The following is a 20355-nucleotide window of genomic DNA, read 5'->3' on the forward strand; positions in this document are numbered from 1 at the left end:
TTGTCATGTTTGACATGACAGAATAGATGGACCATTTTGACCTGAAAAATACCTATGGGTCAGACTATATCATTCAGCAATATTGTGTTTAAAAGGGAAACTAACAGACTTATTCCCAAAACATTATTCTACCAGTTATTATATCTGTAAAACAGAGAAACATCAGAAAGTTTTTTTTCATTTAATTTTCCCATGCACTATTTCAGATGGCTTATTAAATTATTTTTTTGCTCTTATATGTCCAGAGCACTGCATAGTTTGTACTATTGGCCTTAGCCCAAACATCGTATCAGCGAACTTTTGGCATTCCCATGAATTCCCAGTTATCTGAAACTCTACTAGGAACCTTAGTTCTGTCAACTTTTACAGGATAGGATAGGAAGGACTTAGCCTTTCCTGAGGCAGCTGCTCACATGGATGAGTGGCAATACCTTATGTTATTGTGACCTCTGCTGGAAAAACAAAGCACATGGAATTTTCTTTAAAGCAAAATTTCACTTTTCACTTCACTCTTCACTTTAAAACCATTTGTTATTATGCATTCAGTAATAAATTCATCCACCCTCCTGCCTCAGCTGCAGACAGCCATCCCAGCACAGTGCCGCTAGTGTAATATATACAGCTTAACACACGGTGATTGGCAGTCTCATATTTCACATATATCTTATAAAAAAATACATATACTTGTACTTTTTAACTAGTTGCAGTTGGAATATAATCTGACTCATGGTCTACCAACACCATTGTTATATGTGGTTATCAAAGATACTTGAAGGTGTCAGACTGGCGCTATACACTATTGACAAGAATAGGTCTTTAGAATGGTATAAGAGATTTTGGAGGCTTTCAGCCTTTGTTGTTTGCAAGTAATGACAAGGCCAACAAGCTCCTCAACATCCTCAATGTTTTAAATATGATTCCTTTAAACAAATTGCTGTAGCTTGCAGACTTTCTAAAAAGTACTCACATACTAAAAAGATACTTGATGCAGAGTATCCCCCTCACTGCAGGGAAGTCATAGAGTGATCTAAAAAATGAATGACACTGAGAATATATTTGCTTCATCCTTCTAGCAAAAAGAAAGAGAAATAAAAATAAAGATTTCAAAATATTACATTTACCTTCATTTAACAAGAAATTAATCCCATGTTGATTACAACAAAATTCTACTTCATACTATAAGGATCAAATCACACTATGATGATCAAATAAGATATAAGTATTAGACTGATAGCATTTACTGTTGGAAATTGGTGTTTTGCTGAAGATTTGGTCTCTGTATTTTGAGAACACCTGAAAGTATTTTAGGATATTTTCTTTCCTACAATTATTAAGTAACACTTGATATCTTCCTTCTGTTCATTTCTGCAACTTTTAAAAAAGAGTTTATCTAGTGGAAAAAACAAGACACATTCTTTATCCTCTTTTGGTTAGTTCATTGCATAGAAGTAGTTTTTGGTTTGTGGAGTCAATCACTTGGGATAAGCACATGCACAGTTTTGTAGTCGGAAAGCTCAAAATCATTATGGCTTTCATAAGTAGAATATTATTTGCTTTGACAATTATGCAATTTAAATATCTTCTCTAATTCTTTAATTTTTTCCTACTCCAGTATTTTGAGACAATGGCTTATAACTGTTATGGACTACAGATTACACACAGGAATTTTCTGATCTAATCCCAAAAAAGAGAGGACAAGGATATTCTGATTCTTTTTTGTAGGAAGTTCTAAAAAATGGATTAAAAGTTTGAAATATTAGAAGCTTTCCCCTATCCAGGGAGAGCTGGCAGGGACACAGACAAAAGAATCAAATGGTAAGTGATAAGCATATTGCAAACCTCATTAGTTATTGTATGATAGCAATGCACACATGATCAGAATGGATTTAAGCAGAAAATCAACCATAACCATAAGTACTGGGAATTCCCCTTTGCTGTGCAATTTCAAAATTAAATAACCAATATTCTTCAAAATGCACACAACAATGTGACAATAACTGCACAGAGTAGTATGTGAAAATACACAAAACATCTTCCAACAAAAAGTCAAGGACAAAAATAAAGCCTCAGACAAATTGTGGAATACTTTTTTTTATTATTATTAAAGTTTTTCTAACTCTTCAGCAGATGTGGTTCAGCTTTCTATATCTATGCACTATGTTATTTTTTAAAATAAATGCTTGTGGTTTACAAGCTCTTTTATTTAGGTCTTCATGCTAAACAGGATAAAAGGGTCAAACACCTGAAGTGCAGGTCAGTATATTCAGGTGTTGCCCAGACTTTCAGGAAGCTCATACTCATTTCTACTTTGAATTACTATTAATGCCAAACATCTTTCAGCTCTTTACACTAATGTAAAATCTTCCGATAGTGTAAATACAAATTAATCTCTCACTGAGAATTCTTGTATCCAAATATGATAGTGGTAGCACATTTGGTTCCTAGCCATAGCAACATTTCTAATTGCAAGCTGTCAATGGGAACTGCAGTTTATGACACAATCTCCCATCACAGTGTTTAGGCAGGAAGACAAAAACAGACTCTGATAAAAATCTTAGTTCTACGGTTTTTGTTAACACAGACACATGTGAATTCCCTGGATAAATTTGCTATTTAGGTAGATGGTCACCTGTCATGTACAGTACATACATAGGAGCTGTATTCAGAACCTTGTGGCTGCATGTGATGGAGTATGGCCATGGAAAGACAGCTTCTTGCTTGTGGTACTAAGCAAAAGAAACTAAACCAAGAGGGAACAGGAAGAGAAAGACAAGGCTGTGACTTGTTTCTTTTGCTGAGATCAAAGGAGACCAGCTGCCTGGGACCAAGTGTGGCTGATACCTGTGCTCAGAGCACATTAAAGACACTAGCTGATCTGAAACAGATGGAGAAAACAAAGAACTCATAAAAAAGCATACATTCACTGTAACCTGACTTCAATAACTTGAAGAAGAGCTACCCCTGAGTATGGCTATAATCTGCTAGGTAACATCAGTTATCACACACAGACATCTTTATAGTCCAGTCTATAGACTGTAAACATCAGGTAAAGCAGTTTGCCACATCCATACAGAGCCTTCAGTCACAACTCCCAGGCCATTTTTTAATTTGGGGATATACTGGTTTTCCTAGATTTTTTTAAAACCACTGGGCATGGAGAGTCCTTAGGTTACAAAGACTTTTTTACAGAAGGTAGCAGAATATTGTTTGTGTCACCATATTGGTTTTGGCATATTTTGTTGTTGGGGTATTTTTGGTCCACTTAGTGATTTCAAGAAATAAATGCAGACTGGTTATGTGGCATGGATAGCATAAATCTGATCGTGAACTCACACAGCCTCATTTTTCAACAAAGGATGAACAAATCAGATGTTACCTGCTTCTGAAGTCAATCTCTAGCCATAATGAGTTAAATAGCCTATTTTCTCATGGAGAACTAAAAAGCACAGCAAAGGATTCAGCACAGATAAAAACTGTGCCTTACTTTCCAGTGAGCATTTTTCAGGTTTTTTAAACAATGTAGAGAAATAAAATGAATCCTTGGATTTAAATGTCTATCAGCTTTAAAGCAGCTCTGAATTTCTGCAGGTATCCATGGATGCTATTTCTGCGTGTATGATACTTGATGTTTTCGGGTACCACTAATCTAGTGTTGAAAAGGATACATTACAAGAGGTTCTGTCTCACACTTGCTGTGAATTCAGTCAAGTCTGGACTTTATTTTCATCCTTTTGCTTCCTGCTCCTCCAAGATATTTTCCTGTCCCGTGGTAGGACTCTGTCAGTGAGTAAAATATTTATCCAAAGGAAAAAAAATAAGTCAAATAGAAGGAATATGCATTCTATAATCATTATTTTACAGAAACTGTAATTTCCACAGATCAATAAGAAAATTAATCCTTCACAAGGACTTCAAAATATTTTCAAAGTCTCTCTGTACCAGTACACTAATATAGGGAAGCACACTTTTATTATGCAGAAAAACTGAGAGTGGATTTATATTAATTAGGAAGAAGTTTCTTACTGTGAGGGTGGTGAAGCACTGGAACAGGTAGTCCAGAGAAGTTGTGGATGCTCCATCCCTGGAAGCCTTCAAGGCTGCGTTGGATGGAGCTTTGAGCTACCTGATCTGGTGAACTGTGTCCCTGCCTAGGGCAGGACAGTTGGAATTAGGTGATCTTTAAGGTCCCACCCAAACCAACCCATTTTAGAATTCTAAGAAAATTATATAAAATATTCAGTCAAATGCTATGAAGATGGCATGTAAATTGAGCAGAGAAAGATGTGGGACATGCTAAGATGCACTGAGCCCTGATTTCGCTGAATGTAATTGGATAATAGAGCTTTAAGGTATCCTTAGCACAATTTGCAGGTCTGACAACATAGAAAAAAGAAAATAGTGTATGTGTCACCAATGAATACAAAATACATGCTGTTTCTATAAGCAAGATCATTTGCCTTGATTTGACATCACAGAAAGTTTTATTCCTGTTATCAAGAGCATTACCTGCTCAACACAGTACAAGGCTCAGACAGAAGAGTAGCTGAGTAGGTAAGTGGCTGAAGGTTGTAGGAGGTGCTTTCTAAAAAAAGTGGAGACAAAAAATTTGAGCTGAAAGACTCAGTATACGAGTGATAAAGGTTGTACAGAAAGGAATTTGACTTGAAATTTGATAATACACAATTATTGTAATAGTTTCAAAATTACTTTTACTAAGTAAACAGTATGTTTTATTAAAGGTGAACCTAGTATAGAACATTAAAATGTACAAGATTATATCTTGTCTGCTAAATCAGTATTATGTTATCAATAACATGTCAAGCAATTAAACAGAACTAAGCTATGAAGCTTTGAAAGCACAGCTTCATGAAGCACAGTAATGAAAAACCTTTACTTAGAGGTAGCAAAGAATAAATATCACACTTTCAGTCACAGCAGTCTGATGCTGATCACAGGGTATGAACACCTTGTCTTGTTATTGTTATTCATGTTGGCTATTACATGCTCATCGTTGCATATACAGATGCATCCTGAAAACACATTTATTGTTGAAAATCAATGCAGCATACAGATCTAACAAAAATTGCCTCAGAATAATTTTATCTGGTGGGTTTCTTGCTGTGTCTCTCTCCCATTCATGATGTAGAGTAATCCCACAAAATTAAATACTAAGCCTACTAATAATGATAAAGTCTTTAATACCCACAGGAAATTTTTAGTCCTAACAGAACAAGGAATCCTCTGTGCATGTAGCATATACCTCCTGCTACATTTCAGGAAAACAGATTGCATGAAAACCAGTTTACAATTCCAATTTATTATAACACCTCTTGAAAAACACAGATCAAGAAGCAATAAAGCATCTTTAAAAAACTGTTTCTTAGCTTATTCTGTATACAATCTTCTTTTTCCTAAGGAATAACCACTGTTTTCATATTACGAAATGTTAAACATTGAGCTAAAACCTCTGTGAAAATGAGTGTCCCATGATAGATCAATCACAGCTTGTAGGAGCAGATAATCTTAAACACATGGAAGCACAAGAGAAATGGGGCCCATGCTTAACTGACAGTATTTCTGAGATAAAAACATATGCAGTTTAAAAATTAATCATGTTAGAAGATTTCAAATTAATAGTTTGAATTACTGTACTTTTCCCATGTGTCTGAAATCCATAGATTAGAAATCTTATCTGAGAAAGATAAAACCATTTACAGTGAACTTAACTGTACTTATCTCTAAGCTCAAGACTCTCTGCACCCCACATGCAGACATGCCTCAGGATCTGCTTTGAACATATTTGTCCTCTTCCTTAGTAACAACGTTTCTAGTCTATGTGAAAAGCCCTTCCCTTGTAGCTACTGCAATCCACTTACCTCCTGATCTGATTATCAGTGCTAAGCACACATGGAGAACAGCTACCATAGTACTCACTAAAAGTCTGATTGGTCGAATATCTTAACTCCAGCTGATAGCAGATGCTTATGGAAGCAGTACAGGAATCAAGGCAAAGTGCACTTTCCCTTGGTTTATCCTCCTAGGTTCTGGCAATTCATTCAAAGTCTGCCTGAGCTGAAAATTACGTCTGGATCACTGTGTTTTACGGAGACACATGGTCTATACTGGTGACTTTTGTAAGCCTTTTTCACAGTGTAATTATGCAATCAAAGTTCCAGAATTTAATTATATGGAGGTTGTTTTGTGACATCTCAGGCTTTCATACTGAGCTATGATTATTTTTTCTACTGTACAAAATGGACCTCTACACAAAGTATCCACAAAACCTAGCAGACTGAGGACCTGTTCTACCCTGGACTCTATAGAGGTCAATACAAATATGCAATCATAAATCCACAGAGCAGATTATACAGCATGTATTCTTATGCAATACAAAGTGTCCCTGTGTCATAACACAATCCTGTTAGCATTTGGGGGAAATTATTGCATAACTGTCTTGTATCTATTCCTCAAATATGTTTTTCTGCACATGAGATAAGTTTTTCACCTCTTTGATCCTTCAGACTTAATTTTAGTCTCAGGATGTACTAAAACTATTACTAGATAAAAGTTGTCCTGTGATAGGAGTTAATTTTTTTTCACAGCAACAGGCAGAAAATTGCCTTTCTTTCACCTTTAAAATACTTTCCCAAAGACTTCAGGCATAGTCATTCAGCTTTTGAAAAGATCCTACTTTTCTCAGGTACAATATGAAATCTTTGGGTAAGCATATCTCACCTGCAGAAGACAAAAAATATGCAGTGTTTATGCATAACTGACTCTCAAACACTTTATATGGAGCTATGTTTCCGAGTAAAAGATCTTAAGGACACACTTTCAGGCTTTTAAGAAAATAATTAACTGAATACAAAATGTTATTCATTATTCTAATAAATATCTTCCAATAAATATCCTCAAGTTTAGTAACCTATTGACACAGACAACACATTTTTGCAATGCTTTCAAATGCAGGAAGACATATGCAATGTTTCCTTCTGAAGCATCCCATCCTGCAAAAAATGAAGCTTATGAAGCATGGGCATGCACATGAGGATTTACAACAAACACAGGCAGGGTTTTGCACTTGCAAGTGTGTTTGAATTTAGAACTTCTGTTCTATCCTTCAGCATCCATCGTCATATCACAATGTTCTTCAGGCTCTTTATCTGTAGTTGGGAGGGCCCCTAGGCATTCCTGGCTGCATGCCTGGGAAACGTGAGCTTCCAGGTGGGTAGCCAGGCATTCCATATCCCCTGGGGGCTGGTGGCCTCGTGACAGCTAGGGAGGGGGGCGGAAAGTTTCCTCCTCTGCTCTGTGGGAGACAGTGGCCATTCTGGTCAGGGCCTGGATGCTGGGGTGCCTGAGAGGAGCTGGCTTCTTGTGGCTGTCCCATCTTCTTTGCTTCATTGCCACCCTGTCCTTTTTTGTTGTCTGCAATGTGTTTGAGAACAGAATTAAAACATGAACATGCAAAACAGAAATTCCAGAAGAGGCAAATCCTGCAGTTTACCCCAGAGTGTTGTAGAAAGTCATGGGCCTCCCCTGACAACAGCCTAAAATCAGGGTAATGCACCTTCACCATCTCTGCATCCTATTTTCCCTCCAGTCCCTTTTCCCTGGCGAAAGAGAAACATCCTGTGAGATTCTTCAGGACAGACTGAAATCTGCCTGACCATGCTAAGCTTTCTAATGACAATTGCTACCATACTTTGTTCTCACTGCCCCTTCTCCCACTGAATATGGCACAGAGGATAAACACTATCCTGAGCAGCCCTGGATCAATGAAATACAAGAGGAAGGTGCAAGACTTGGACCTGACTGATTTGTGATGGGTAAGAGGGATCACTGACATTCAGACCAGGGTTTCACTGTTGGTTGTTGGTTTTTTTTTTGCCAGGCTGTGATCTTGTTACTCATTATAGCTCTGCTACAGGATTTTTTCTTAGGCATTGCCTTGTGTGGAATAATGTTACAGTGTTTCTTAAAAGAACCAAAGAAAACAAGATGGACTGGATCTTGAGCTAATACTTGTGATTCAATATTATGAATATGTTTCAGGAGATTATGGCAAAGGAAGCTGTCATGGCAGTGAGGAAGAATATGACCTAGCATACATGAATTCCTGATACTGCGGAGTTCAAAACAGTCCTTACCTTGCTTTGAGGTGGATTCATCATGTTTGCCTCCTGTTTGCTGTGGTGGTTCTGTTTCAAATGGATTTTCATCTTGTTCATTTGATTTTTGTGCCTTTTGTTTATTTCTTCTTTTGTTTTCTTCTGCTTGCTAATGATGGGGAGAAAGAAAGGGCATCTTTCAGTGGTCTGAACAGCCTCTCTAATATTTAGTAAAACAAAAAATCAGTAATTCTGTAATCCTTACACTTTGTAGCTTCTTTTTAAGTTCCAAGTTTGCTTCCTTGTAGGATTTGGATGTAGCGTTGAGATAATAAATACTCAGGCTAAATTTAAAACAAAATAATTCCTTTTTAGGCAATGTTTTAAATATAAAGACTCTTACAACATTCCTATAGCAACAACTACAGTTGTGTTAATATTAAGTCAACAACTTTTCCTCATTTATCATGCCTAATTAGTAGTATTTTGACAATAAGCAATATGTTTCCCCACAGAATGAAGAAGACAGGGGGAAAAAAGCACTGAAAAATAAATTACCATCTTCCAACACTCTACATTCAATCTTACAGTAGCTAAGGAAGGTCTTCATAAAACTATGCCTGATTATGTCTTGTATTTTTCTTCCTTTTTTGAAGTTTTCTATATTTATTTTTAGTATCTTTGCCTGTGACCATTCCAGGAAAGGAATAGTACTCAAAAAAAAAAAAAAAAAAAAGTTGGAATTGACCATGTGTTTCAGAGGACAGTCTGGATTCTTTGTTTTTCTAGCCATGGTCATGGTAAAATATGTTGTTAATTGAATATTGGCAAAATTTAATCTCAGAATTACATTTTGCTTATGCAAAATCCTTCTGCAATTTCTACTGTATTCTGTAATCTTCTCTATATTTATTGGTAGTTCTGCAATGAAGGTTTAAATACCAACTCATCTCTACATAGAATTAATTATTAGATCAGCAGTATGCTAAATAACCCTATATACATACACAGAGTTTTAAAATGACTTTAAAAGCAGGACTTACTACAGTTTCTAAGAAAGACTATCCTCAAGTCATTATTCTTTGCTAGGTACTGACTGACTTACAGAAAATCTCTCCTAAACCTATTTCATTAAGTCACCAACACTCAGTCTCATACCCCTGTCCCCACAGTATAGAGGACATGGTTTATCAAGGAGAGACCAAGACACTGAACAACGGACACATTGAACATTACTGAGAAATAACTCTGCTTCATGGTGAATGTTCATGTTTCTATTAAACTTGTTAAGGGTTTAAGATGTGCTATTCTGCCTACTGGACAAGCTGATCAAAGTCACAGAACTTCAGATCCCCTATGGGCTTTTGCATTTTAATATCTTTTCCATTATTGTAGCAACAACAGCATTTTTGAAAAGCAATAATAAAAACAATAGAAAGCCATTGAACACAAAAGAGAGATTACCATTTGTGTAAAGGCACGTTAATTATGATCAAATAAAAGGCTCATGAATTTTTCAAGTCCCTCACCACAGGGCAATCAGCACTGTATTTAATTAGATATTCAGGCAGTGAAGATCCAGAGTGGAAAAAAAAGCAAGCTTTGACTTACTATTCCATACTTACACCATCAGCAATATAAAAGGCAGGACGAGTCCAGGGTTAGTGGCATAACCAAACACCTTCCCAAACCAGGAAGGGAAGTCATGCTCCAAAGTTTCTGATATGACTTCAAACATTCTAGTCTTCCCACTATTAAATTGAAAATTTAAGAACATATCACATATAAATATGATGGCAAAGTCAGTGAAGTAGTATGAATATATAAGTAAATCACACCACATCAAACCTGGGAAAGGGGCAATAAGCTAAATGTTAACATTATCTAAAATACTCTGAAAGGAATGTTACTTAAAGTAGTATCAATTATAGTATCATTGCCCTGAAAATGCAAACAATTTTCTGTCTTATCAGAATTTTGGGGTTTTTGTGGAATTCTTCTTAGGTGACTGTGACTACTGCAAGTGGATAGAAACAATCTCCCAGATATTTTGCATTGGCCAAAGTTACTGTGACAACATTTCTGTTCCTTTAGAAAGTGCACCGGGGATAGTGTATCTGTCATTGTATTCACAACAGTAATACATTATTCCAAGTTTTCATTGGAATCAGGATGTCTCTTTTTCTATTCTCCTTGCCTTGCTTTCATAATACTTTGTTCAAACCAAAGACTAAAGTCTTTTAAAATTTTAATTTTATATATCGACTGTTGTGTACTCATTATAGTTGTGTGTTTTACTACCTCACAAGCAAAGGTGATGAAAACAGCCTTGGACTTTCTGGGTAGTGTGCACAGGGGAAAATATGGCAACATCTAATCTAGATTGAATGCAAGGCACACGTTTGCACCAGCAAGGCTGGACTAAGTTTTTAGAAGGGACTAATGAACATGAAGATCTTGAAGACTTCAGAACGAGAATCAGCTCCACAACGGTAGTACAGATACATTAAATACTATGTCAGTTGGAGAGAGTCATAGCAGTCAAAGACTGCACCACTATACATTTAGGACACCACTGTACATTCTGGTATGCCCTTCCTATGCATATACAGACATTTCCTGAAAGCCACCAGCTTCAAGCCAGCTGACCAGAGGTGTATAATAAGTTACTGCTCTCCTCCTAAAGAATAATTACAAGTGTAATTACATTTTTTTACATTACAACTACCTAAAATAAAGATTTTCTATTCTACACTTCAAATAAACTTTCTAGGGAATTACACAGTTTTCTAGGATTCCAGCTTCAGGAATTGTCCACAATGAGAAATGTGACAAAATTAAGCAGTCTGTCAGGTGCTAACACTTATTATAGAAGCTGCATCATTCACTGTGATGTGACAAGGCAGTTCATTACAACAATAACAAAAGATGGATGTAAAACACAAAAAACCTGAAAGGACCACAGTCAAAAGATGGTGGGATGGAGACAATGGTGTACACAGCAGGCAATGTGGAGAGAAAGAGGATGAAAAGCAGCATGGCCATATAGAAGTTATTGGATCTGGAAGCCTTGAAGACCCTTTCTTGGGGGACGTTGCAGCACATCACTGCCCAGCACTGAAGGTACATCGAAGTGTGGAGGCGGAACACGTTGATAGCTGGGAGACATGGAGCATAAAAAGATCCCATCCTAGAAAAAAAAGCAAGGAAAAAAATAACCGCTTTGTTGTTGGACTCTGTTTTCCTAGATATGCTAACCATTCACTATGTCAATGTGCTTTGCAGCCATATGCACCATGCACTCAGAAATCAAGTTCATAAAACCATCATTGTTTTGGTTGGGTTTTTTTACTGATCTTGTCTCTTCAGTCTTGCTTTAAGAAGACCTGGAGGCTTATGGAGCTAATTCTCCATATGAACTTTCTGTTTCAAAGTTGTAAAGCCCTCTTTCTCTGCAAATTAAGTGATCACTTGATGAAATATTATGCACTCCTGCTTTGCCCCTTTAATTCAAGTAGCATAGTTGTGTTGTAAAAGAAAACCTAACAGCTTTAAAGCTAGGTATTACCAAAACAATTTTGTTTTTTCTTGTTTTTTCCTTGGTATGTATGGTTGCAATGTTATGGCACTGAAACAGTAACAACCATTTTATTTTACCACACCTTGTGTCATGTGCCATGCTGACTGAAGGACAATTACTTTCATTTGTCTGACCAAAAGATACGGAATTTAAAAGATTGTGAATCTACTTTTTCCTTAATCATTGTCATATTTGCAGCCTCTTTCTTTGACGCATTTCTATGGCACTTCTTTGACATACACACAAACGCTGGGCTTTATGGAAGAGCTTTGACCAAGCAGAAAGTCTGATATCAAAATCATTTTAAAGGGGAAATATTGAGCCGTAGCAAGGATTAACTTTGAGAAGCCAACAGTCCTTGAGGAAGATAATTCCTGAGGAAGACTGATCATCTAGCATGACAGCTATACATGCTGGTATGCTTTACAACTCCTGTAAAGTTCAAAGCCAGGACGCAACATAGACCTCTTACCCCTAGAGCTAAGGACTAATACTGCAGCAGCAGTATATTATACACATTCGCATGCTTGTGCAGATAAGAGTACATACATTTGTTTTAAGGTTTTTTTTTTCACAGGACACATGGGAAAACAGTGGTAAGGTATTTTGAAAGGCCGAAATTCAAAGCAAAACAGTACTGGCTAGGTGCTTGCTGTAGCTAGCGGCAAGTACAAAAGTAAGATTCATCTTTGCAGCTTTCTAGTGTTTGATTTTACCAGCTCATTGCAAAATCCTGATGCAACTGATCCAACAGTCTTAGCTCAGAACAAGTTTTGAAGTGGTACTGCTGACTGCAGTATATCATAGTTTGATATATACTACATTACACTTCCATCAAAGTAAACTCATGGGACAGGATCAACACTTCAGAAGAAACTTTCATAGATATAGCAGTACTGAAGATCATAGAATCATAGAATGATAGAATAGTTCGGGTTGGAAAGGACCTCAAGATCATCTAGTTCCAACCCCCCTGCCATGGGCAGGGACACCTCACACTAAACCATATCACCCAACCTGGCCTTGAACACCGCCAGGGATGGAGCATTCACTACCTCCCTGGGCAACCCATTCCAGTACCTCACCACCCTAACAGTAAAGAATTTCTTCCTTATATCAAGTCTAAACCTCTGCTGTTTAAGTTTGAACCCGCTACCCCTTGTCCTATCACTACAGTCCCTAATGAAAAGTCCCTCCCCAGCATCCCTGTAGGCCCCCTTCAGATACTGGAAGGCTGCTATGAGGTCTCCTCCATGCAGCCTTCTCTTCTCCAGGCTGAACAGCCAAAACTCTCTCAGCCTGTCTTCATATGGGAGGTGCTCCAGTCCCCTGATCATCCTCGTGGCCCTCCTCGGGACTTGTTCTAACAGTACCACGTCCTTTTTATGTTGAGAGCACCAGAACTGCACAGAATACTCCAAGTGAGGTCTCACAAGAGTAGAGTAGTGGGGCAGGATCACCTCCTTTGACCTGCTGGTCACGCTTCTTTTGATGCAGCCCAGAAAGCCCAGGTTGGCTTTCTGGGCTGTAAGTGCACACTGAAGCCGGCTCATGTTCATTTTCTCATTGACCAACACCCCCAAGTCCTTCTCCACAGGACTACCATGAATTTCCTTTTTGCCCAACCTGTAGCTGTGCCTGGGATTGCTCCCACCCAGGTGTAGGTCCTTGCACTTGGCATGGTTAAAATTCATGAGGTTGGCATCAGACGACCTCACAAGTCTGTCAAGGTCCCTCTGGAAGGCATTCCTTCCCTCTAGTGTATCAACAAAACAACACAGCTTGGTGTCATCGGCAAACTTGCTGAGGGCACACTCAATTCCATTGTCCATGTCAGCGACAAAGATGTTAAACAAGACTGGTCCCAACACCGATCCCTGAGGGACACCACTTGTTACTGGTCTCCAGCCAGACATTGAACCATTGACCACAACTCTTTGAGTGCGACCATTCAGCCAGTTCTTTATCCACCGAGTGGTCCACCTATCAGTTTGATGTCTCTCCAATTTAGAGACAAGGATGTCATGTGGGACAGTGTCAAACGCTTTGCACAAGTCCAGGTAGATGACGTCAACTGCTCCACCCCTGTCCATCACTTCTGTAGCCCTGTCATAGAAGGCCACCAAATTGGTCAGGCAGGATTTTCCCCTAGTAAAGCCATGCTGGCTGTCACCCAGCACCTTGTTGTTTTTCATGTGCCCTAGCATGCCTTCCAAGAGAATCTGCTCCCAGATTTTTCCAGGCACAGAGGTGAGACTAACTGGTCTGTAATTCTCCGCGTCATCCATTTTCCCCTTCTTGAAAATGGGGGTTATATTTCCCTTTTTCCCAGTCATCAGGAACTTCACCTGTCTGCCATGATGTCATGGGTTTAGCCGTAGCAGTCATTTTTCTCCTTCTTGTAGCTGGTGCAGTGCTGTGTTTTGACTTCTGGGTTGGGAACAGTTGCTTGATAGCGAGCATGTTTTGAGGGTGTTTTTGTTCAAGGCCTTTTCTGAGCACATGGTCTGCTGGGGAGGAGGGGAGGCCAGGAGGAAGGAGAGATAGGACACCTGACCCAGGCTAGCCAATGAGGTATTCCATACCATAGCACGTGATGCCCAGTATGCAACTAGAGGAGAGATCTGAAGGGGGGGAGCTCTGAAGGAAAATGGAGGAGGGAGCATGCGGTGCTTGGCTGGGCAGGGTGGAGTGAGTTATGGGTCGGTGGCTGGTGGGGTGTTGTATTCTTTTCGCTTGTTATTGGCTTTATCATTATTTGTAGTAGTAATGGCAGTAGTGTTTTGTGTTGTGCCTTAGCAATTAAACTGTTCTTATCTCAATCCGTGGGGGCTACATTTTTTGGATTCTCCTTTCTAACTCTCCGGGACTTGGGGGAGCAAGGGGGGGAGTGAGTGCACAAGCTGTGCGGATTTGGTTTAAACCACGACAAATGATTTTTCAAATATGAGAGCCAGTGGCTTTGCAACTTCATTTGCCAGCTCCTTCAGGACCCGCAGATGGATTTCATCAGGTCCCATGGACTTGTGTACATTCAGGTTCTTAAGATGGTCTCGAACCAGATCCTCTCCTACAGTGGGCCCAAGGTCTAGGTTTTCATAGTCTCTGCGTCTGCCTTCCAAGACTTGGGTGCTGCGGTCAGAGCCTTTGCCAGTGAAGACTGAGGCAAAGAAGCCATTCAGAACCTCAGCCTTCTCCAAGTCCTGTGTAGCCAGTTCTCCCAAAAGCTTCCGGAGGGGGTCTACGTTGTCCTTAGTCTGTTTTTAGCTGCTACATACCTATAAAATCCCTTCCTGTTATCTTTAACATCCCTCGCCAAGTTTAGCTCCAATTGGGCCTTAGCTTTCCTAACTTGGTCCCTAGCTTCCCGGACAACATCCCTGTATTCATCCCAGGCCACCTGTCCTTGCTTCCACCTTTTATAAGCCTCTTTTTTCCTGTGAATTTTTCTCAGCAGCTTCTTATCCATGCAGCATGCTTTGCCACACCTACCAGATCATGCCTTGGTTAAAGATCAGTCCCAGCACATTTCCACTTATATCAAACTCGGAATACGATGGCTGAAAGATATAATACAGATGCTTTCATTAGGCTTGATCTAAGACTTTTAAGATGACTTACAGTAGATTAAACTTGTTCAGCATAATGGCATTGTGTTATAAGGCCTCTTGTTGCATCTTACCAGTGGATCACAAAACAAATTGATATTACTCAAGACCAGCAGGCAAATTTTAACACAGCTTGTGGTATTTTACCGGAAAACTTTTTGAGATTTCTTCGGAGAAAGAACTAATGGAGAATGAAAAATATTTCTGAGTAATAGGTAAGTTGCAAAACCAAGTGTTCATAAATATGCCATTAGAGTGGTTAGTGGTGGTCAGTCTATGTGCTCACTGACATGGTACCAACCATGAGGCTGCTGAGATATAATTCTCATTTGACCTATAACAGTATCTTTCATATTTATGTTACACTGTGGAAGAATTCTTGTTAAACATTGATTGATGTTGCCAGTCATTGTCTTCCCTGCTTAAAACTGATATCTTATTTCTTACTTGAGTGTGTTTGTTTGATTCTAATTTTTACCTCAAATCATATATTGAGTCTTGTTATCACTTTATGGAAGAAAGCACAGTATCATGAATTTTTATTTCCAGTATAGACACAAAAAATAATTCTTTAGTCTTGTATTTTTGAACTATCCATCTGACCCTTTCATTCTGGCTTTTCAAACATGTAATCATTTCTACATCTCTTCTTTTACCTTATTTATAAGTCTCTAATTCATGAGCACTTCCATGTGCAAACACTGAATACACTGCATTTGAACAATGACTAAAATACACACACATATGAGTTTGTGCACACATGAACCAGAACAAAACTTTCTGGTAAGAAATTGTAGCTGTAAGCTTTTGCTTTCCAACTAAATGCCTGCTTCAGGCATATTATCCATGTGGCTTTGCACTGCCACAATCTTGATTTAATCAGCTTTCTCAGAAAGTTGGGCTACACCATAGCTGGTGACTTGCATGATCACCTCAGTAGGTGGACAAAAAGATCATGAATAATGTGTATCTACCAGGTATTACTTACACTGGTAATGACTGGTAGAGAGAGAAAGGTGGATGACATACAAAACTAACTATTAACTTATAGCTACAACATGACAAAATTTTCTATTAAAATCACCAGTTAAAGTCACAATTTTAAATTGTACTATGTTATGTTGTTGGAGTGTCCCTACACTCCTCTGTATTTTTGCGTATATGTACAGACATATATGTATATGTTTAAGCAAACTGCTATGTTTATGTTACATCTGTTTAGGAATCTATTTCTATATGAGGGCAGATTAAATAGATTGTTAGTATTCAATTGGAAATCTGTTGACTAAGGAGAACTGTATGTAAAGAATATAATAACTGGCATGGAGAGATGAATAGGATCATACATGATCAAATAACGTGTGACTGTTCTTCATAACATAGGGGCTAGCATTAACAAATAATCTGAAATTTACTTTTTAAACAAATAAAAAGAAGTGGTTTTCCACACAATGTGCAAGTTAATTTCCAGAATTCATTGCCAAAGGACATTTTGGTTATCAAAATACTTAGTCTAAAAATTAATGGATAATAGTGCATCATGGCCACTAATCACAGAGATACAGGTAGATCTACTCCCAGGGAAGATTTTAAGCTTAGATAATTCCAGAAATTTAACAATTTCCAGTTTTTGTTTTCACTTCTGGCTGTTGTTTCAGGCAGCTTACTGGACCTGAGGACCATAACAGACCAAATCATTGAAGCCACTCTTGTAAACTACCAAATGAAAATTTCAGTAATAAATTTGTTTCAGCATCCCTTATAAGCAGATGTGTTGTTGACACTTTGAGAACAAAAATGTATCATGTAAATAAGTATCCTCTTGTTGCTAGATAAACATGCCACAGCTTCCTTTAAGAGTGTTGAAGCCCTTGTGTGTGGGCTGTGAGTTTCACTCTCACTGCTTATCACCTCTGTGCCTGTTCTTTACTTTGTGTATGGATGAATGATGAGAAGGATGGTATCCGTGCAGCTTTTCATTCCAGGCTCTTTATTAAAGCTCTTTCCTTTATAGGCTCTGTTCTATTGATTGAATTACTGTATTATATTCTATTAACATCCCTAATGATAACAAAAAACAGAGCAAACAATTAATTCTGAAGTGTTAATGGATGACCGTATGTATCTTCATCTGACAACCGGCACTCCCAGTTCAAGCAAAAATGTCCTGTAGTTTACTGTGAGATTCTCAACATTGGAAGATTCAGGCATTTCACAAAATGGTCATTTCCTGAGAGGCTACTTTTAGTGAAAAAAAAGAAATTTGTACCTATGTGAATTAAAAATTTTGAGGAAAGAAAGACTAGAAGATGGCAGAACAGCTACTTTGGCCACTCACTCACACGGCTTTAAATGACCTAGCTCTCTCCCATACCTCTCAGAAAGTACTACCAGCTAACAGGTGAAAAAGCCACATCAGACTTTACAGTGCAGATGAGTTAGCTGGCTATGTTAACCTAGTTCAGTTCTCTGTAAAAGAGTGGAATTCTCATTCCCAAGTGAAGAGCTCTACGCCCACTCAAGGGACTTACTACCTTTATTTCAGGTACACTAATTCTAGCAAAAAAAATATATATAAGATTTCTAGAACAATTTCTTTCATAGTTTTCTCCACAAACGCTGTGTGCTAGAAGGCCCTATCCAAAATCCTGTAGAAATCAATGAGATTGTATTCTGTGGAACATGGAATAAGTCTTAAAATGGGAAATGTGTGAAAAATGTGTACCCAGTGTTCTTACATGATCCAATATAAAAAAAAAAAAAAACCAACATTTCCTAAGGCTGAAGAATAAGACAAATATTAATAAGACAAATATTAAGGCACAAGCAAATTCTCAGAAAAACTAACACAATGTTGTTCAGGTATTTTGAAGGTGATGTGTGTAGCCAGCTGTTAATTCTGTAAGGTTGAAAGGAAAATGTAATTTACTATAAAAACTTGAAGTGATAATCTGACAAAGGCATTTAATATATCAAATCAGATACTTACAAATCCATACTCCAAGTCCCAGCACCAGCAGTAATTGAAAAACCTAACGAAAACAGCTCTCAAGAAATCGCCAATTAGAATCGTGATGTATGTTGTCATCGTGTCAGAGACAGTCAGCCGCACAAATTCCTGTTAGAGCAATATTTTGGTTTAAGCAATTAAATAATTACAATAATAATGAAATACTGGACTACATCCGTAATGGAGCTTACCCTGCTTCAACACAGAAAAGACTGCTTCTGCTCTACATTAGCCAATTATGAGAAATGCCAGGAGGAAAATTGCCCCTCATTTGCTAGAGGTATGCTTTGCTCTAATTTGTGCTCATATTATCAGATGAGACTTCCAGTGCATGATTAGACTGCGAAAGGATTCCAGCCAAGATCACTGCTATAACAGAAATCTGAGCTGATATGTTAAACTGCTTTTGATCTCTTTGACTGTGGGAAAATTTAATAAAAAAGGAGTGGCTTCTTTCTCAAGGAACACAAACCTCCCAGTACACATGGAGAGGAAAGAAGAAAATCCTAATGTAAGTCTTCATTCGTCTACTTTTAGTAAATAAACTAAACCCTACTGCAACAGACCTTACCCAATAGCCCAAAGGCTATTACTCTCCCTGTTATGAAATTAAGTAGAAAACTAGTGCAGTGATGAGCTCGTCATGTTCTTAGTTTATTACTCAGCATCACTGAAAAGAACAGAGGGGCTGTTTTTCCTCCCTGTCAGCTTCATGATAGTGATACAGTCAGTCAGGAAGTGAGATGATGAAAGTAATGGAGCAACAGAAAATGTTGTGATTCAGTTGTGAACTCATTCTCATGCACAAAACAACAAGGTATGACCAAATGCTGAGGGGGGTGGCTTGAGAAAGGACGCCTGTGGCACCGGAGCAGAGTAGGGGGAGATCAGCGTCCAGAAACCTCACCAAAAAGCGACAAGAGCCACTGAGGAGGGAGCCTCAAGTCCTTGACAGGACTTGCAAAGAGCTCAGCTACCGCGAGGAGGTGACTCACTGGGGGCGGAGACAGGAGGAGTGGCACCAACTGTGAGTGGTTAAAAACCTACCCAGGGAGCACGGCGAACAGAGCGGGCAAGCAGAGCGGGCAAACAGAGCGGGTCGAGGCAGTTTGCACGGCAGTTCGCGAGGGCAGGCGAGAGGGATGGTGAGCACTTGCCGTACAACCAGGGTTCAGTCTGGGAGCTCTGCCCTGGCCGCCCCGGTGGTGGCCAGCGTAGGCACCCAGACAGAGCCGGTAAGTGGGGAGGTTGCGGTGCAGAGCTTGGAGTGTAGAGAGTGCCTGCACTGGTCTTGTGAAGGAAAGGTGCAGAACAGGCAGGGCTGTGCTCGCTGCTCCCTGATGGAGGTCCTCCTCCAGCAGGTGGCTGAGCTACGGGATGCTGTCAGTAAGCTGTAAGATGTCAGGGAAGCTGAGAGGAAGCAGGAGTGCTTGCTCCAGGACCAAACAGCACAGGGGCCTCAAGATTCCCCTCTAACTCACTGAGGAGAGAAGGAAGCTGTTGATCAGGGAAGCTGGGAATTAGTAACAAAAAAAAAAAACAACCAAAGGAGGAAGAGAGCAATTAAAAGTAAGGGGCTTCCTCCTAAATCTGCTGTACCCACCCAGAACCGCTTTGCTGTCCTGCAGGGGGCTGATGAGGAAATGCACTTGCATCAGAAAGAGCCAGCTGGTGCACTGGTACAGATCTCTACTGGTGCCACCAGGAAAAAGTGGCAGGTTGTAGTAGTAGGGGACTCTGCCTTGAAAGGGACAGAAGCGCTCATCTGTCAGCCTGACCCGGTCGCAAGGGAGGTGTGTTGCCTACCTGGGGCACAGATCAGGGATGTTGTGGAGAGGCTGCCTGCTCTAGTAAGTCCCATGGACTATTACCCGCTTCTAGTGATACATGTGGGTGCTAGGGGTATATACATAGTAGTAGCCTGAGGAGTATAACGAAGGACTACAGAGCTCTGGGAGAGGTGGTCAGGGGTTCTGGAGCTCAGATAGTCTTTTTGACAATTCTCCAAGACACAGGGAAGACCTTCCAAAGGCAAGGAGGATTGGA

At 39.2% G+C, this 20355-nt stretch overlaps 1 protein-coding gene across 1 annotated transcript in view; it reads right to left on the minus strand.

Moving 5' to 3' along the window:
• Nucleotides 1-7159: 7159 nt before the first annotated feature.
• TMC1 (transmembrane channel like 1) overlaps nucleotides 7160-20355 on the minus strand; it is a 70963-nt gene continuing 57767 nt past the window's right edge. The window contains exons 14-20 of the mRNA XM_031054363.1: nucleotides 18289-18417; nucleotides 15184-15251; nucleotides 11062-11301; nucleotides 9737-9862; nucleotides 8377-8455; nucleotides 8151-8280; nucleotides 7160-7428 (exon numbers count right to left, since the gene is read on the minus strand). Coding sequence (XP_030910223.1) covers nucleotides 7160-7428; nucleotides 8151-8280; nucleotides 8377-8455; nucleotides 9737-9862; nucleotides 11062-11301; nucleotides 15184-15251; nucleotides 18289-18417 — 1041 coding nt within the window. The remainder of the gene's footprint in view (nucleotides 7429-8150; nucleotides 8281-8376; nucleotides 8456-9736; nucleotides 9863-11061; nucleotides 11302-15183; nucleotides 15252-18288; nucleotides 18418-20355) is intronic.

This window comes from Melopsittacus undulatus, chromosome Z (assembly GCF_012275295.1).
Source record: "Melopsittacus undulatus isolate bMelUnd1 chromosome Z, bMelUnd1.mat.Z, whole genome shotgun sequence".
Lineage (NCBI taxonomy): Eukaryota > Metazoa > Chordata > Aves > Psittaciformes > Psittaculidae > Melopsittacus > Melopsittacus undulatus.